The sequence below is a fragment of the Balaenoptera physalus genome, assembly GCF_965194825.1.
Source record: "Balaenoptera physalus genome assembly, chromosome: 4".
NCBI classification, from domain to species: Eukaryota; Metazoa; Chordata; class Mammalia; order Artiodactyla; family Balaenopteridae; genus Balaenoptera; species Balaenoptera physalus.
This window is the reverse complement of record NC_138891.1, coordinates 71878458-71893117: the sequence shown is the minus strand read 5'-3', so window position 1 is coordinate 71893117 and position 14660 is coordinate 71878458. Positions and strand designations below refer to the sequence as shown.

General features: G+C 48.8%; 1 protein-coding gene across 8 annotated transcripts in view; it reads left to right on the top strand.

Annotated features, from left to right (window-relative positions):
- The first annotated feature begins 2731 nt into the window (after window positions 1–2731).
- Window positions 2732–14660, top strand: part of LOC309660648 (uncharacterized protein) — a 33053-nt gene continuing 21124 nt past the window's right edge. For 2 of the 8 annotated variants that reach the window (XR_014263510.1, XR_014263511.1), the window contains exons 1-2: window positions 2732–8186; window positions 8637–8719. Coding sequence is in view for 1 of the 8 variants with exons in the window: in XM_082461593.1 (XP_082317719.1) it covers window positions 8478–8491; window positions 8637–8719 (97 nt within the window). In the remaining 7 variants the exon portion in view is untranslated. Of the gene's footprint in view, window positions 8720–14660 lie in introns of all 8 variants that reach the window. The other 6 variants (XR_014263512.1, XR_014263513.1, XR_014263514.1 and 3 more) reach the window with 4 other exon arrangements.

The window sequence follows — 14660 nt, the reverse complement described above, 5'->3', positions numbered from 1 at the left end:
GAAACAAAAGAGCCCTTTAAAGTCACTTGATATCATGTTCTCCTGCGCTGGGCGTCTGCCAAGGCCCCCTCTTCCCATTGTGGAGCATCAGGAACACCAGAGACCTGTACTTGCGCGTCCTGATGCACAGCACGGGGAAAGGGGACCCAGCCTGTGCTGGGCAGGCCTCGTGGGCCCCAGGCGTGCCCATTAACGGAAGAGTTTTGATTTTCATTTTTGAGTAAGCGATACGTCCACATATTTCAAAATTCATAAACTGTAAACACACATGAGGTGAAAGTCCCCTCCCACCCCTGCCTTCCATCCATCCAGTTCTCCCTACTGATATTTTTAGTTCTTATGACTCCTTCTACAGGTAGTCTATGCATATCCAACCTACTTCATCTATTCCCTGTGGTGGCTGGCAGAATTCCATACACACTGTTTGCATCTTGCCTTTTTCACTTAATGAAATATCTCGGCACTCTTGCCATACCAATCCATAAAAGAGTATCTTTGGGCTTTTTCTTGGCTACATAGTATTCCATAGTATCAGTATCCTGGGTGAAGATGCCCCCTTCCCCCATCCCCATATCTAAGGAGCCATGCTCCAGCCTTCCCCTGCCATGCTGTGTGCATGAATCGCTCACTTCTGTTCCTGAATTGTACTGAGCAATGATATTTAGAGATGGGAGGGACCTCATACCTGTGCTGTCCAGTACGGTGACCACTGGCCTCACATGGCTGTTGAGCCCTTGACATATGGAGAGCTGAATTGAGATGTGCTGTAAATGTCAAATACTCACTGGATCTTGAAGATATAATTTTAAAAATATAAAATATCTTATGAATTATTTTTTATATTTATTACAAATTGAAATTATAATTTTTGAATATATTGGTTAAATAAAATCTATCTTTAAAATAAATTTCACCTGTAAAAAATTTTTTATAAGTGTGGCTTAATGGATTTTAAAATTATATATGTGACTTGCATTCATGGCCAGCATATTTCTCTTGGACTAGGCTTCCTTGGAGGCTTGGAGGCCCAGAAGAGAGCTGGGGATGGGAAGGAACTAAATAGAACAGGAGAAAGCAAAGGAGTAGAAACAGATGGGTAGCAGCAGCCTGCTGAAAGCTCCCGGCTGGGGGTCTGGAGCACTGGGTCCCCGCCCATCTCAGTGATTTTCTGGGAGACCCCAGGACCAGCCTCCTCCCCTCTGGGTCTAGGTTTCCTCCTGTGTGCAAGACGATGACTAGGATTCCAGAGTGCTGCCTCCAGGTGAGCAGGAATTCCCCTCTGCTTTGTTCTCTGCTCTGTCCCCAGAGCTAGAACGCTGCCTAGCACAGTCTGGGTGTTTGCTGAATGAATGAATGAAAGTAGGAAGTGAAATAGAAAATTTGATTTTTTCTTTCTAGGTAAGTGTTAGACTCATCAAAGTATCAGGAGTTAGAGGCCTCTAGAGATCGTAGGCAGCCTCGGACTATGAAGCCAAGACTCAGAAGGCAGGAATGACAGAACTAGGACCACCTCCAGTTTCTTCACTCCTCCAACCAAAGAACCATCCAGAAAAAAAGGCTGTTACAAATTAGCAGCCGCTCTTGGTAATGTCTGCTGTTGATGCAGCCTGGCCGTGGCACCCGTCCTCCTTCCCCACCAGCCGTGTTCAGGGTGTGGGATGACATTTCCTGCTTCTGTTAGGCAGAAGTCCTGAGGAAGAATGGGAACAAGAGGAACCCACTCAGAACCAAGGGCTCAGTGTTTTCCAAGGCCTTTCAGTCAGAAGGGCCTGAGTCCCCAGGCAGAGGCCCTGTCATCTCCCCATGCCTCCCGGCCCCAGGCCACTGGCCCAGAGGAGCTGGAGGCCAGCCCCGGGGGCGGTGAGGAGACAGCAGGCTGCCATCAGCGGCGACAGGGCCGTCTCTAAATGAGCCCTGCTCTGCTCGGGTGGGAGGGCCGGGCGAGGCGCAGAGGGGATTTCTGGATTATATTGAGAGAATGACAGCAGGGAGGGAAAGGAGCCGAGTTCCCACAGAGTGTCCGGTCACTCCTTCGGGGGCTGTGGGAGCGGGGCTGGCTGCCTTTTTCTCTCTGGACAGCAGCACACGCAGTTTCTAATAATTAAGTAACTTTAATTGTCCTGGGAAAGCAGAGCTCGCCTTGGGGCACGCTGCACAAACTCATAATTAATGTTACCAAGAGAGATTAGCAAAGGAGAACTGAGAAATGATTCACTTTAAAAAGCGCCTCACAGTTAAGTCTTATTATCCTAAGTTTAGAACCTCATTTATCTGCTTGGAGGAAAACAAAACAAAAAAAAAGACCCAAGACCCAGAAATGAATGCATGTGAAATTAAAACTCCATGCCTTTGTAATCTGGTTTAAAAACATCAGATGGGAAAATGCTGCCGTTTCTTGATTCCATTCTGGTGACCAAAGGAAAATTTAAGACGGAGGACTATAATTAGTACGTGATAATGCATTAAGAAGAACTCGAGCTTTTTCCTGGTGCCCCTGTTGCTTAGAAATTATTTCATTTTAGGATTTTTTGGAATGGCTTTTTCTCTCTGACTTTCTATGAAAGACATACCAAAACCCGTGTAGTTTTCAATGACCGTTCGTATGTAATGATACTAGTGGAGCGTTTGTGATGTCAGTGTTCGGTACACATTGGATGAATTAATGAATGAGCGAGCACATTAATGTGAGATGGGAGGACCCCAAAGAGGAAATGGGGAAATATGGCAGCTGTGACACAGCTGGGGTGGGAGGGAGGGGAGAGAGAAGCGTGAATGTCAGGACTGAGTGTGAGAGTGAGAACAAGGGTGAAGAGAAGCTCAGAACTCAGGGCCCCGTGTGGCCCTTATGCATAATTAGTAATCCATAAATAGTATGTGATCGATAGCCCTAAACTAGCGAGGATGTTTCCTCACTAAGTCCTTGTGTCTCCACAGCACTGCCCTGCTTTCTTCTTCTACTCAGTATCCTAGATGACGGGTGTCCCACCCTTTCCAAGTATCATCGTGGGGTTTTCTTCCATTTAGTCAACGAATATTGACTGAATGCCTACTAGGTTCTAGGCACCGTGTTACGTGGACACGCAGGTGGAAACAGCTGATGTGCAGGCAGGGACTTTGGCTCTAAACCTACACATATGGTTCCCTTCTTCTCTCTGAGCCTCCGTGTCCTCAGCCACAAGGTGGGAACGACAGTGCGGGCCTCCCTGAGGCCCTCTGGAGAGTGGATGGGAGCTGGAGGGATGACAGTAGGGGTTCCCGGAGCCCCTTTTTCGGGTAACTGCGGAGGAGTTTGCTTCTGCCTTCTCCGCAGCCTCCATCCTACCCCGGGTACTGTTCTCGTCACATGCCCACCAGACAGGGCTCAGACAGCTGGGCCCCTCATCCCTCCCCCTAGAGTAGGAGCTGGATTTGTCCCAGGCAGCCATCTGCTAGGGCACTCAGGCCTTTCCCGAGACTCTGCCGTCCCCTGGACATCAGTTACTCCCCATCGAGAGGCTGGGGGGTACATAACGAGGTGATGGCTGATTCAGCTCAAGGTATGATTCTTTTCATGGTCTTTCCACGTGATCAGACAACTTACCAAGAATGAAAACTTTCAAGACATGAAGGAATGAAGCCATTCTCTTCCTGGTGCAGCCCCTTTGTGACTACAGGCAAATTGTGTCTGGGCCTTTGTTGCCTAAGGGGCAAGGGTTGAAGGGGCACCAAGGAGGCTCCCCCAGAGCTTTTCCTGAGCAGGTAGAAACTGGGGCACTGAGCGCTGAGGTGGCAGAGGCTGGGAAAAGCTCTCAGACCTGAGGGCGGAAAGAAGGGTGTAGTGGAAACAGGGCTTGCCAGGCTCAGTGGCAATGAAGAGGGGCCCCTCTTGGAAATTTGACTAATGGAGGCACTGGTTAGAGAAAGCACACTCTGAAAGTAACTGGTGTTACTACTAATAACCACAATCCTTCAACCTGTTCCGAACATTGGAAATTATGAAGTGCTTTCCCATACATTATCTCATTTGATCCACACAAAAATTCCAGGAAGGAGGTATTATTATTCCCATTTTGCAGGTGAGGAAACTGAGGTTTCTGAGATTTCAGTTGACCAAGGCCTTGTGCTCAAGTTCTCAGACTCCTACCACTCTGCCTGATGAGAAGCTGCCCACAATAATCCCAATATTTCTTTTCGGCTCTTTAATACTGTGATCTATATTCCTGGTCTTCTCCAAAATGTGATGCTATATATTAAATTATTACCTTGGAGCTCAGGGAAAAGCAGACACATTTTTGTTCATTCATTCTTCTTCTAATCATCAATCTATCAAGCTTGTATTTCCTGAGAACCTATTACGGGTTATAGCTAATCAGGATCCCTGACTCCAAGTCTTGGGAGAAGTGTGATTCTTAGATTTTAAGTAGGTTGCACAGGCCCATGTTAAACAATCCAAGTTGTATAGAAAAAAGTAAAAAGTTAAACCCCTTCCCTCTTATTCTTGATGCTCTGTCTCCCTGACCCTCTCCCAGACACAACCACTGTTGCAAGTTTCTTGAGCATCGTTCAGAGATAGTCCATGCATATGCATACGCACACACGTGTGTGTGTGTGTGTGTTTCCCTTCTTCCAAAATGGTAGAGTACCATGTACTGTTTCTATATCTTGTTTCTTTGCTTATAAAACTGTATCAGGGAGATAACTCCATATCAGAACATAGGGAGCCGTGCTGATCTTTCTAAATGGCTGATTAGCATTTTATGTTACATAACCTACATTTCATTTTTTAAACTACTTGCCTACTGATGGATATTTGGGTGGTTTTCATTATTTTGCCATTCACGTGTTTCCTTAACATCCACGCCTTAACGTTTATCTTGGAGTAATTAATCTTGGAGTAATCGTGGAGTACAGTGGAAATTGCTGGGGACAGAGAATTGAGAGATGAGAGTTCTCTCTTAAGTCTGTGTTAATTACCTATTGGACTTTGGGCACGTGCCGCTGCCTCCCTGGGCCTCAGTTTCACCATCTATCAAATGGGAACACCGGGCTCTAGCTGGCGTCTAGCATCCCTCCCAGCCTGTCTCCTCAAACCCCAGAAGCAGCAGAGTGCCCCACAGAGGGTCGGCCCGGCTGGGTCTGTGGGTGGGGTCCGCAGAGCTCAGTGACCTGGTGAGCCTCTCCCGTCGTTGATCTCAGTGATGCAATATTGAACTCAGGCAAGTTTGGCCTTGCTCTCCCCGGGAACCAGCGTGATTGTGATTCAGGGCCTGTAGCGTGGCTTCCCCACCAGCAAATGAGCTGCAAGACACCTTTCTTGGCAATGGGCTTAACGAGGGCTCCGGGAATGTCTGATTACTCATCTTTTTGCAACGGCAGCAAACTCCCGGCGAGAAGAGGAGGCAGTTAGCGTGGCTTCCTTCCTGAATTAATGACTTCAGCGTTATGAATGACTAATCAGTTCAGCGCGGAGCAGAACTGGGTGGTCGATTCGGGGCTGCGGGCGGCAGCCAGGCAGATGGCGAAGATGGTGCTGGGTGTTGAGTGGGCTTTAACCTCCCCCGCCCTCTGCTTGGCTGCCTCGGGGTCTCCGTGCTGTCCTTTTAGGGGGGCAGAATTGGGGTCAGAGGTCCTAGCCAAACACCAGTCTCCACTGTCTCCTAGAGTCTGTCTACTTAGGACGTCATTGCTGTCAGCCGATTGCAAACTCCCCCTCCAGCCTCAGCTTAGGTCCTTCCGAGGGAAATCTAAATGCTTGCAGAGAAATCCAGGAGTGAAACCCGAAATATGCCATTTTGTATGATATGCCTGCTGTGTACCTAAGAAGGAACTTTGAAATTAATCTGTTACTGGGAGAAGACGTAAAGGTGGTGGGATTCCTCTTTGGGCCACACTTTTGAGACAAGAACCACGAAAGGAGGACTTCTTTTCTGGCTAGTTTTCTTACCCCTCTTATCTCAAGCAGCTTATTGTAGATTCGAGGATTAATGGGGACTGGAGGGAACACTTCTCCTTTAAAGCAAGGTCTCCGGCTTCACAGTGCTCCCCATCTCACCCCCTTCCTCTCTCCAAGCTTCCCCTGTCAGGCCAGTCCCGGCCCAGCCCTCTGCTTTCCACCAGTGACTAGGTAACTACTGCCTTTTGCGGTGGCCCGAGGGCCTGCCTGGACTATCGCCGTGCAGCACAAGTTCCAGGTGGGGCTTATGCTTTTGGCCTCACCTGGTCCTGGTCCCAGAAGTCCGGCACAAGCTCCTTCCATGAGGGCACGGGTCCTGAGAGGTCTCTCTCCTCTTCTCCCAGTCCAGGTGGAGCTCTCCCTATCAGCCCCCTGACCCCTTGGACAAAAGGGGTCCTTTCCTTTTGACTCTTTCCCTTTGGCTTCGATTTGAAAGTGCTCTCCTGATTGACCAGACAAAATGTGCGGCCTCAGCCTGTGCCCTTTTGAGCTCAGGCCACAGGAAATCTCTGCGCATCCTGTGCAGGGGGTGGGTCACCTGTCTCCAGCAGCACGTGCTGGGCCCTGGCTCTGGGGTTTGTCTTGGGACGCTTCCCCCAGCCTTTCTACGATCAACCAACTCATGATAGGGGGTTCTCTAAATTTCCCGTTCTTCCCACCATATGTCCTTTGTGGTCCAGCATGCTCCCTTGAGGTTGAAGGGAATCACCATTTAACACAGGGCTCTGCCCAACACAGATGCTCAATTGTTGGGTGGATGGTTCTTATCCTGGGCAATGCCGCATTTCCTTTGCCCTCAAAACTTTAAAATTGGTTTGTGTTACATCTCCCTGGACCAGCTGCTCTGTCCCCAATCACTTTCTTTTTCTTTTTCTTTTTTTAAAAATTTTTATTGGAGTATAGTTGATGTACAATGTTGTGTTAGCTTCAGGTGTATAGCAAAGTGAATCAGTCATGTATATATATATATATATATATATTCAAATTCTTTTCTAATCTAGGTTATTACAGAATATTGAGTAGAGCTCCCTGTGCTGTACAGCAGGTCCTTCCTAATCCCTTTCTGAGGCACAACCCCACCTTCCTTGGCACAATGGCAGCAAAGTCCATCATGTCAGAGGGACCCTGTTGCTTACAATTTCATCAGCTTCCTAACCTGGCAGAGAGGAGTTGGCCTTTGTGGAAATCATCTTCAGCTAACATCTTTAATAATTTTAGGATGAGTCACTCTACTTGCCCTTTTTCTAGGAATCCCCCCACAAATTCACTTTATGTGCTCAGAGTAGGCCAGAGACGACCTCCCCAAGAGGGAGACACATCCCCGAGGACGTCCCAAATACGAGGTGAGATTTATCTTTTCTCTCTCCAATTCAGAGCCTTTTAACATCTGGGTAGCCGGAGTCCCAGTGTAAAATGCTCCAGGGAGTGCTCCCTGGACCGCTCTCTTCTGCCAGCACCTCTGAGTCTGGGCCTTGGGTTTCATCCTTTCTCTCAGTGTGGTCCCCCGCCTGGCCCCTTGTCCTAGGGGATTGCAGCCCCCGCTCTTCAGCGATGATGCCTAAGGATGAAATATACACCAACACGTGTATTTCCTGAGACTAGACACTACCACTGCCCACTTTAAGATTAACAAGCTATTTGACTAAGGAGATTACTTTTTTCTTTTCTCCTCTCCACCCCATCCCCTTCCTTTCGGTTGCTTTTCACACCAAGACACTGAAATCACAGGGTATGGGCAGTATTTTTCTCTTTAGAAATCCTTTTTCAGGCAACTATGTCAAGAATGTTTTCATACTTTGGGTTGGATAGGGAGGGAGGGAAAAATAAAAAGGCTTAATCCCCCCCAGATGGGTATTTCTCTGAAAGCGGACATGCAAATGTTGGGCTTGTCAAACACTAAAATGTTTTCTTTCTTCTTGAGAATTATGGCACACTGCCTGCTGAGCCTGGGAGATCTGACGAGTGAAGGAGGGAGCCTGGGCAGCGGAGGAAGCAGAGTGTGGGAAAGGGCAGGCGGCAGAGGCACGCGCCAGATAAGCGGGGGCGCTGAGAACAGCCGCCCTGCGCCATGTGCCTCAGGCCGTCCCTTCCGAGCCCCGCAGGCTGGCGAGGTTGGAGGTTGCCTTCCAGGAACTGGAGGTGGGGATACGGGAAAAGCCAGATGCCCCACACTCTTGCGCATGCGCACTGACATCTCACCCGTGCTCCCCTGGTGGGGGCGGGGCTAGCCCGAGTCACCTGGGAGCTCCAGCCAGTGAGTTGAAGCTCGCACCTGCCAACCTGAGTGTAACAGTTGAGATTCAGCGAGGTATTGTCATGCCTGGGGTAGCCGCTTGAGGCTTCTGTTAGGGAACCTCTCTAGATTCTCCTCCACCAAGAGATCTCGAGCTGGGAGGGGGACAGATTTAGCAAATGCTTCCTGCGGGCTACTAAATAATTGCAAAGCACCACATGAGGGCTTGCTGCCCCTAGGTGATGAGTTCACAGCTCTGTGGGAGAGAGAGACAAGAAAACATGCATGCGAAAGCAGGGCAGCCTGGGCTGAATGCAAAAAGAGAGGTACAAGTCTCCCCCACCACACGCCCAAATATGGTTAAAAATTTTATATCAGGTGATAAAATGGCTTAAAAATGGCTTTTACTGCATCTGTAGTTCTGAAGACGAGCTGGTCTAATTTTTTCGGTTTTGGTTTCTCACTCCCCAGGCCTTTGCCTCATGAAAGTATGGAAACAGGGCGGGAGGTGGCCTCCTCTTCATGCCAGGGCGCCGCGCTTGGGTTGGGCACAGGTAAGTCTGGCTGAGGCTGCAGGAAGAACTGTGGACTTGGTTGCTATCTGACTTACTTCTCTGGGTTCTGGTTTTGAGGATCAAATGAGGTCGTGGTTATGATTATATTTTGTATATTATAAATCAGTAAATAACTAAAGAGTAGTATTATTTCCTTGAGAGTTACAGCCCTGAAAGTCCTAATGACGTCTTCAATTTATTCAGCATCTACTATGTTCCAGGCACTGTGTAGGGACTTAACACATGTTACAGCCAACTAGAATGTAAGCTTGATGAGGGGCAGGATTTGGCCTTGTTCCCCTGTAGTCCCAGGGCCTAGAAGAGTGGTGGTCACATAGTAATTCTTCAACAGATATTTTTTAGAGGTTGAAAAAGGAATTTCGAATCCTGACAGCCCCCTAGGACATTGGCCCTGCCCTACACACGAGGATATGGAGGCTTGGAAAGGTTGAGCGGCCTGTTCTAGGTCCCACTGCTAGCTAATCGCTGACTTGGGATTGGAGCTCAGTTCATCTGTCTGTGAGTTCAGGCACTTTCCACAAAGCCCAGGCCTGCCTGGGGCCCTCGGATCGTCTGTCTCCTGACTTTATTGGGCTTAGTTGTCCTTGTCAAAGCAGGTTGCTGTGCCAGGAAGAAGTGGGATTTCTAGGGACAGCTTCAGGGACAGGCAGGCTCTCCCCTCCTGGTTCTGATGACTGGGCAGAAAGCCTCCCCAATTAACTTCATAAATGCCTCGAGCTCTTCTTTTGAGAAAGAGGTCGAACAGTATCCATGTTAGGCAGAAAAATGGTCCCCCAAAGATGTCTGTGACCTAATCTTTGGAGCCTGTGAATATGTTATGCTACATGTCAAAGAGGAATTAAGGTTATAGATGGAAATAAGGTTGCTAACCAGCTGACCTTGAGACGTGCAGCTTGTCCTGACTCATCCAGGCACGGTGCGGGCCCTGTGAAATCACCGGGGTCCTGTAAATGTGGAAGAGGGCGGCAGGAGAGTCAGTGTCAGAAAGATGTGACGTGAGAAAGGCTTTCCTTGCTGTTGCTGGCTTTGAAGATGGAGGAGTGGGCCACAAGCCAAAGAATGCAGGCACCTTCTAGAAGCTGGAATAAAACAAGAAAAGAGATTCTCTCCTAGAGTTTCTAGAAAGGAAACAGCCTGGCCAACCCCTTGATTTTTAGCTTAGTGAGGCCCATTTTGGACTTGTGAGCTCTAGTGCTGTCAGATAATACATTTGTGGTTATTTGTGGTGATTCATTACAGCAGCAACAGGGAACTAATACAGCATCTTAGCAAGAAGCAGGCCTCAGTCGGGTTTAGCTTGTGCCTTGGACTCTAGGGACAGACATGATAGAAGCAGACACAGCCCTCCAAAGCTTTCCAGAGAACCCATCCGGCCCCTCTTACCACAGCCATGGGCAGCACCCAGGCACACAGGCTTTGAGCAGCTTCATGGAGGTGCTCCAGCTGCACCTCACCCTGGGCTGCCCCACATACGTCTCACGTCCTGTCCTGGGACTTCTGCTGCATGGCCGGGATGCTAACCGATGTGCATCCTGGAATTGCATGGGGCCACCCTTGACCGATAAGGGACAAGAACCCACGGGTAAACGTGTCCACATTTTGACTCTCAGGTGAGCAGTTTTAGGACGCTTTTCACAAAGCTCTTTAGGAATTGAGCACTCGGTTCCCAGATGGAAGCCACCTCAGTCACGCATCCTTGTATTGGCTCTCCCCTCTTCCCTGTTTCTCTTGAAACTGGACCTCACTCCTGCCTCTCAACCCCGCCCTGGGATCATTACCATACCAATACCTGTATGGGAACCTTTGTTTCCAGCCCTGCCTTTAGAGGAAATAAGACAATATGCCTGAACAGATGCCCTGCCCTGTCTCCCAGAGCCGTGGGGGAGCTCGTGCAGGTGTGGGGTAGCGGGCGGCAGCGAGCCCTGGGACGTGCACAGAGCCTCACAGCTGTAGACGAGCCTGCCTTGGGGTCTCAGCTGAGGATGCTTCCCGGTCTAGAGACGGGTGAAGTCTGGAGGGGGAGTTGCCAGGCTCTTTGGGGACATCAAGGGCCCTGCTCATTTAGTCACCCGAGTCCCCTGATTCTGGTGGGCTTCCCTTAGAGCATACCCACTGTGCCTATCACTCAGAACAGATGGTTTTCTGGTGAACTTAATTACATCATTAGCAACTGGGCTACAAAAATGAGTGATGTGAGAGGGGCTGGGAAGCTGGGAGTCTCCCGGCCCCATGGCTGGGCAGCTGTTCCTGGGGCTGGCTGAGTACGCCTTTGCAGTGGGCTCCTTCCCATCCCCCATCCCAGGCTGCCCCTGTCATGCCGATAGGCTGAGCCGCCCTCTCTGATCCTGAGGCTTTCCCACCAGCTATGCCCAGAACAGATGGAAATGAATCTCTTGTGCGTCTCCAGCTGATGCGGATTTCACAGCGGGCGGAAGAAAGTGAGGGGGAGTAGATAAGCCACCCCTTCCCACGGCCACTTGGGAGGTCACACTGGTTGTTCAGCTGTCCACCCTCACTTCTTGTGAAAGGGGTGGGGCTTGTCACTGGGGGGATTCATTTCAGTGGAGGTGAGCCTAGAAGCTAGGAATACAAAATACCCCTGTTCCTTATGGGTTTAAACCTGAGCTCCAAGGAGCCATAGGGACTGGGGACCCCTTACCATCACTGCTTCAGCCAGAGCAGAGTTTCTTTCCAGCCTCATCGGATAGCACAGCTGCATAAAAGGCTAGACTAGTCCCTAGTCTCCAAAGGTTCCCTCTCCCTCCCCCCATTTCCTGTCTTGTAGCCTCTGCTTTCTGCTGTCATCCCAATATTCTTTCTGCACAAACTCATCCACCTCATCTTCCAGACCTGGCTCAGATGCCACTTTCCCGAAGCAGCTATCCTCTTCTGTCTCCCCTCCCCCCAGTTTTAGCAGTAATTCAGCCCTCTTTCCTCTGAAGTCTCCAAGGGCTCCATCTGCATAGCTCAAATTACACCAATCACTTTCCGCCTGTGTCGTAATTACTTCTGTACTCGGTTCATTTCTCCCACAGGACTGGGTTCTCTTCAGAGCAGGGAATGGCTCTCTGTCTTGGCTCCATAGTCTCCATGGGAGATGCTGGGTAAAATGTCTTTTGTACTTTGGTTGGTTTTGTTTTTATTTTTAATGAGTGCACGTGAAAAATGCATATCAAAAACTGCTTTTCCCGAAGACCCTGTCTTAGTCTGATCTGGCTGCTATAACAAAATACCATAGACCCGGTTGGCTTAAATGATAAATGTTTATTTCTCACAGTTCTGAAGGCTGAGAAGTCCAAGGTCAAAGTGCCCGCTGATTCGTGTCTGGTGAGAACTCTCTTCCTGGTTTACCGGCTGCCGCGTTCTTGCTCTATCTTCGCATGGTGGAGAGAGAGAGGGCTCTGGTCTCTTCCTCGAATAAGGACACAAATCCTCTCATGGGTGTCCTATTCTCATGACCTCATCTAAACCTAATCACCTCCAAAGGCCCCACTTCCAAATACCATCATATTGGAGATTACAGCATCAACATATGAGCGCTGGGGGACACAAACATTTCGTCCGCAGCCCATCTTGCAATAACAACCTCTGAATTCAATATTGGGAATTCTGTTCAAAACGATCCTCTTTTGAGTACCTGCCGTGACAGGCACTGGGCTGAGTTGGAGGGAGGTATTCAACGTCGGGCGAGACCCAATCGCTGCTCTCTGGGAGCTCACGGTCCGGTGGAGTTGCCGCTGCACAGTCCGACAGCTACACATTGTCATCAGTGCTAGGACGGCTGGGGCAGGGAGGTGGAGATGGGGCTCAGCACATGCATGCCAGGGGCCACGGGAGGGAGAAGAGGCATCCTGGTGGGGGCATGCTACTGATGGCTGTCTCTGGTGGTCTCTATCACCAACTCTGGCCAGGCCCTAATGGACTTTGAAAATACAGTCCTGGGTACACGCCAAGTGAGAGTTAAGAAGCCTCTTCCTTACTCACGTTTTTCAAGGCTTTACCAGTCCCCACATAACTGATGTTTTGTAATACTTTTGGATGATGGAGATGGATATAGAGTTGTGCTGTCCAACATGGTAGCTACCAGACACAGATGGCTATTTCAATGTGCTTAATTAAATGCAATAAAATGTAAAACAGTTTTTCATTTGCATTATCCACATTTCAAGTGCTCGGTAGCCACATGTGGCTAGCACAGAATAGAACTGTTCTGTCATCAGCCTTATTGGATGTTTTATTGAATAGCCCTGGTACAGAAAGTTGCTTTTCAGCCACTAGCTCTTAGTGTTTTATTTTTTTAACGGGAGAAAATCAAATTTAATTTTGTTTGTAAGGGGCCTGGGGGCATAAGAAAAGTGAGACCCAAGGACAAGTTAGGCAGTTGAGGCTTGTATGCCATCTGAGAGAAGGAAAAGGGGGTAGGGCTTTGGGACTTCAAAGGGTTAATGTTTTATTTTTAAAGGTTAGCTACTTTTTGTCTTCTCCTTCTACCTTTCTTCTTAAATGACCTCTCCCTTTGGTCTCTTCCCATAATTTTTTGAGGACTCAAGTTGCTACTAATGATATTGACCCTGTAGGTCTAGTCTCACTTCCTCTGTTATTCATTCCACTGGAGCAAAGAGCTTTGCTGTTCTGTGCTTAGTTTTCCATGGGCTGCTAATCCTGTCTCTCTTCTTTTTTTTTTTATAAATTTATTTATTTTATTTATTTATTTTTGGCTGTGTTGGGTCTTCGTTGCTGTGCGCGGGCTTTCTCTAGTTGCGGTGAGCGGGGGCTACTCTTTGTTGCGGTGCACGGGCTTCTCATTGCGGCGGCTTCTCTTGTTGCGGAGCACGGGCTCTAGGCGCACCGGCTTCAGTAGTTGCGGCATGCGGGCTCAGTAGTTGTCGCTCGTGGGCTCTAGAGCGCAGGCTCAGTAGTTGTGGTGCACGGGCTTAGTTGCTCCGCGGCATGTGGGATCTTCCTGGACCAGGGCTCAAACCCGTGTCCCCTGCATTGGCAGGCGGATTCTTAACCACTGTGCCACCAAGGAAGCCCTAATCCTGTCTCTCTTGATCCTCAACCTACTGTAAGAACCAATGGAAAGGGCTTTAAGCCAGCCAGAAGAAAAAGTAGCCAAGAGGCCAAAGTGATAAGGATCTTTTGGTACCTGGGGAGAAGTTGCCCTTCCTCAGGATGGATCTCACTGACCTGGAACCTACCCTCACAGGGGGCAGAGGGATTTGCAAAGGCAGCCAGGTTGTCTGGGAGCCAGCTTTCCTTAAGTTCAGCTAGAATGCCTTAAAACACAGCACTTACCCGATAGGTAGAGAGAACATCAAGACAAGCTTCATCTGAGCTATAAATGTACAATTACGATAATATGTAATTTAAATCGTACTGTTCCTTCAGACAAGTAAATTCCCGTTCACAGTTACTATGATGTTTATACTTTTGATATCCCAAGAGTGAAAGGGGGCATCACTGGTGGGACAGCCAATGCAACCTCCAGGGTGTTTTGCAGTCTGCTTGGAGCCCATGCATAGGTAACACATCTACGGCAGCATGCAGAGATTGTCACTCATTTCGGGGTATCAGTGACAAGATTTCCAGGGCAGTCACTACATACACAAGCCCTTATGCCAAGGGACAGAGTTAGCCAACCAAAGAGGAAGACCTCAGTGGGTGACATCATATACTCATTCCTTTTCTTGAACTTTACTGGTTTGTGTACCCCTTAATTGTGTCAGTATTGGGCAGAGAGAGAGAGAGAGAGAGATGATAGAACCAGAGTCTTGTGCGCCAGGCGTAAAACCAGTTACCTAGAACTTTGTAAAGTGACTCATTCTGCTGAAATAAAAACCTGTTTTATGTGGATGTGATACCGGTACCAACAAGCTTCCTTCTTCTCTTCCCACTGTACTTTAAATTCAGATATTGG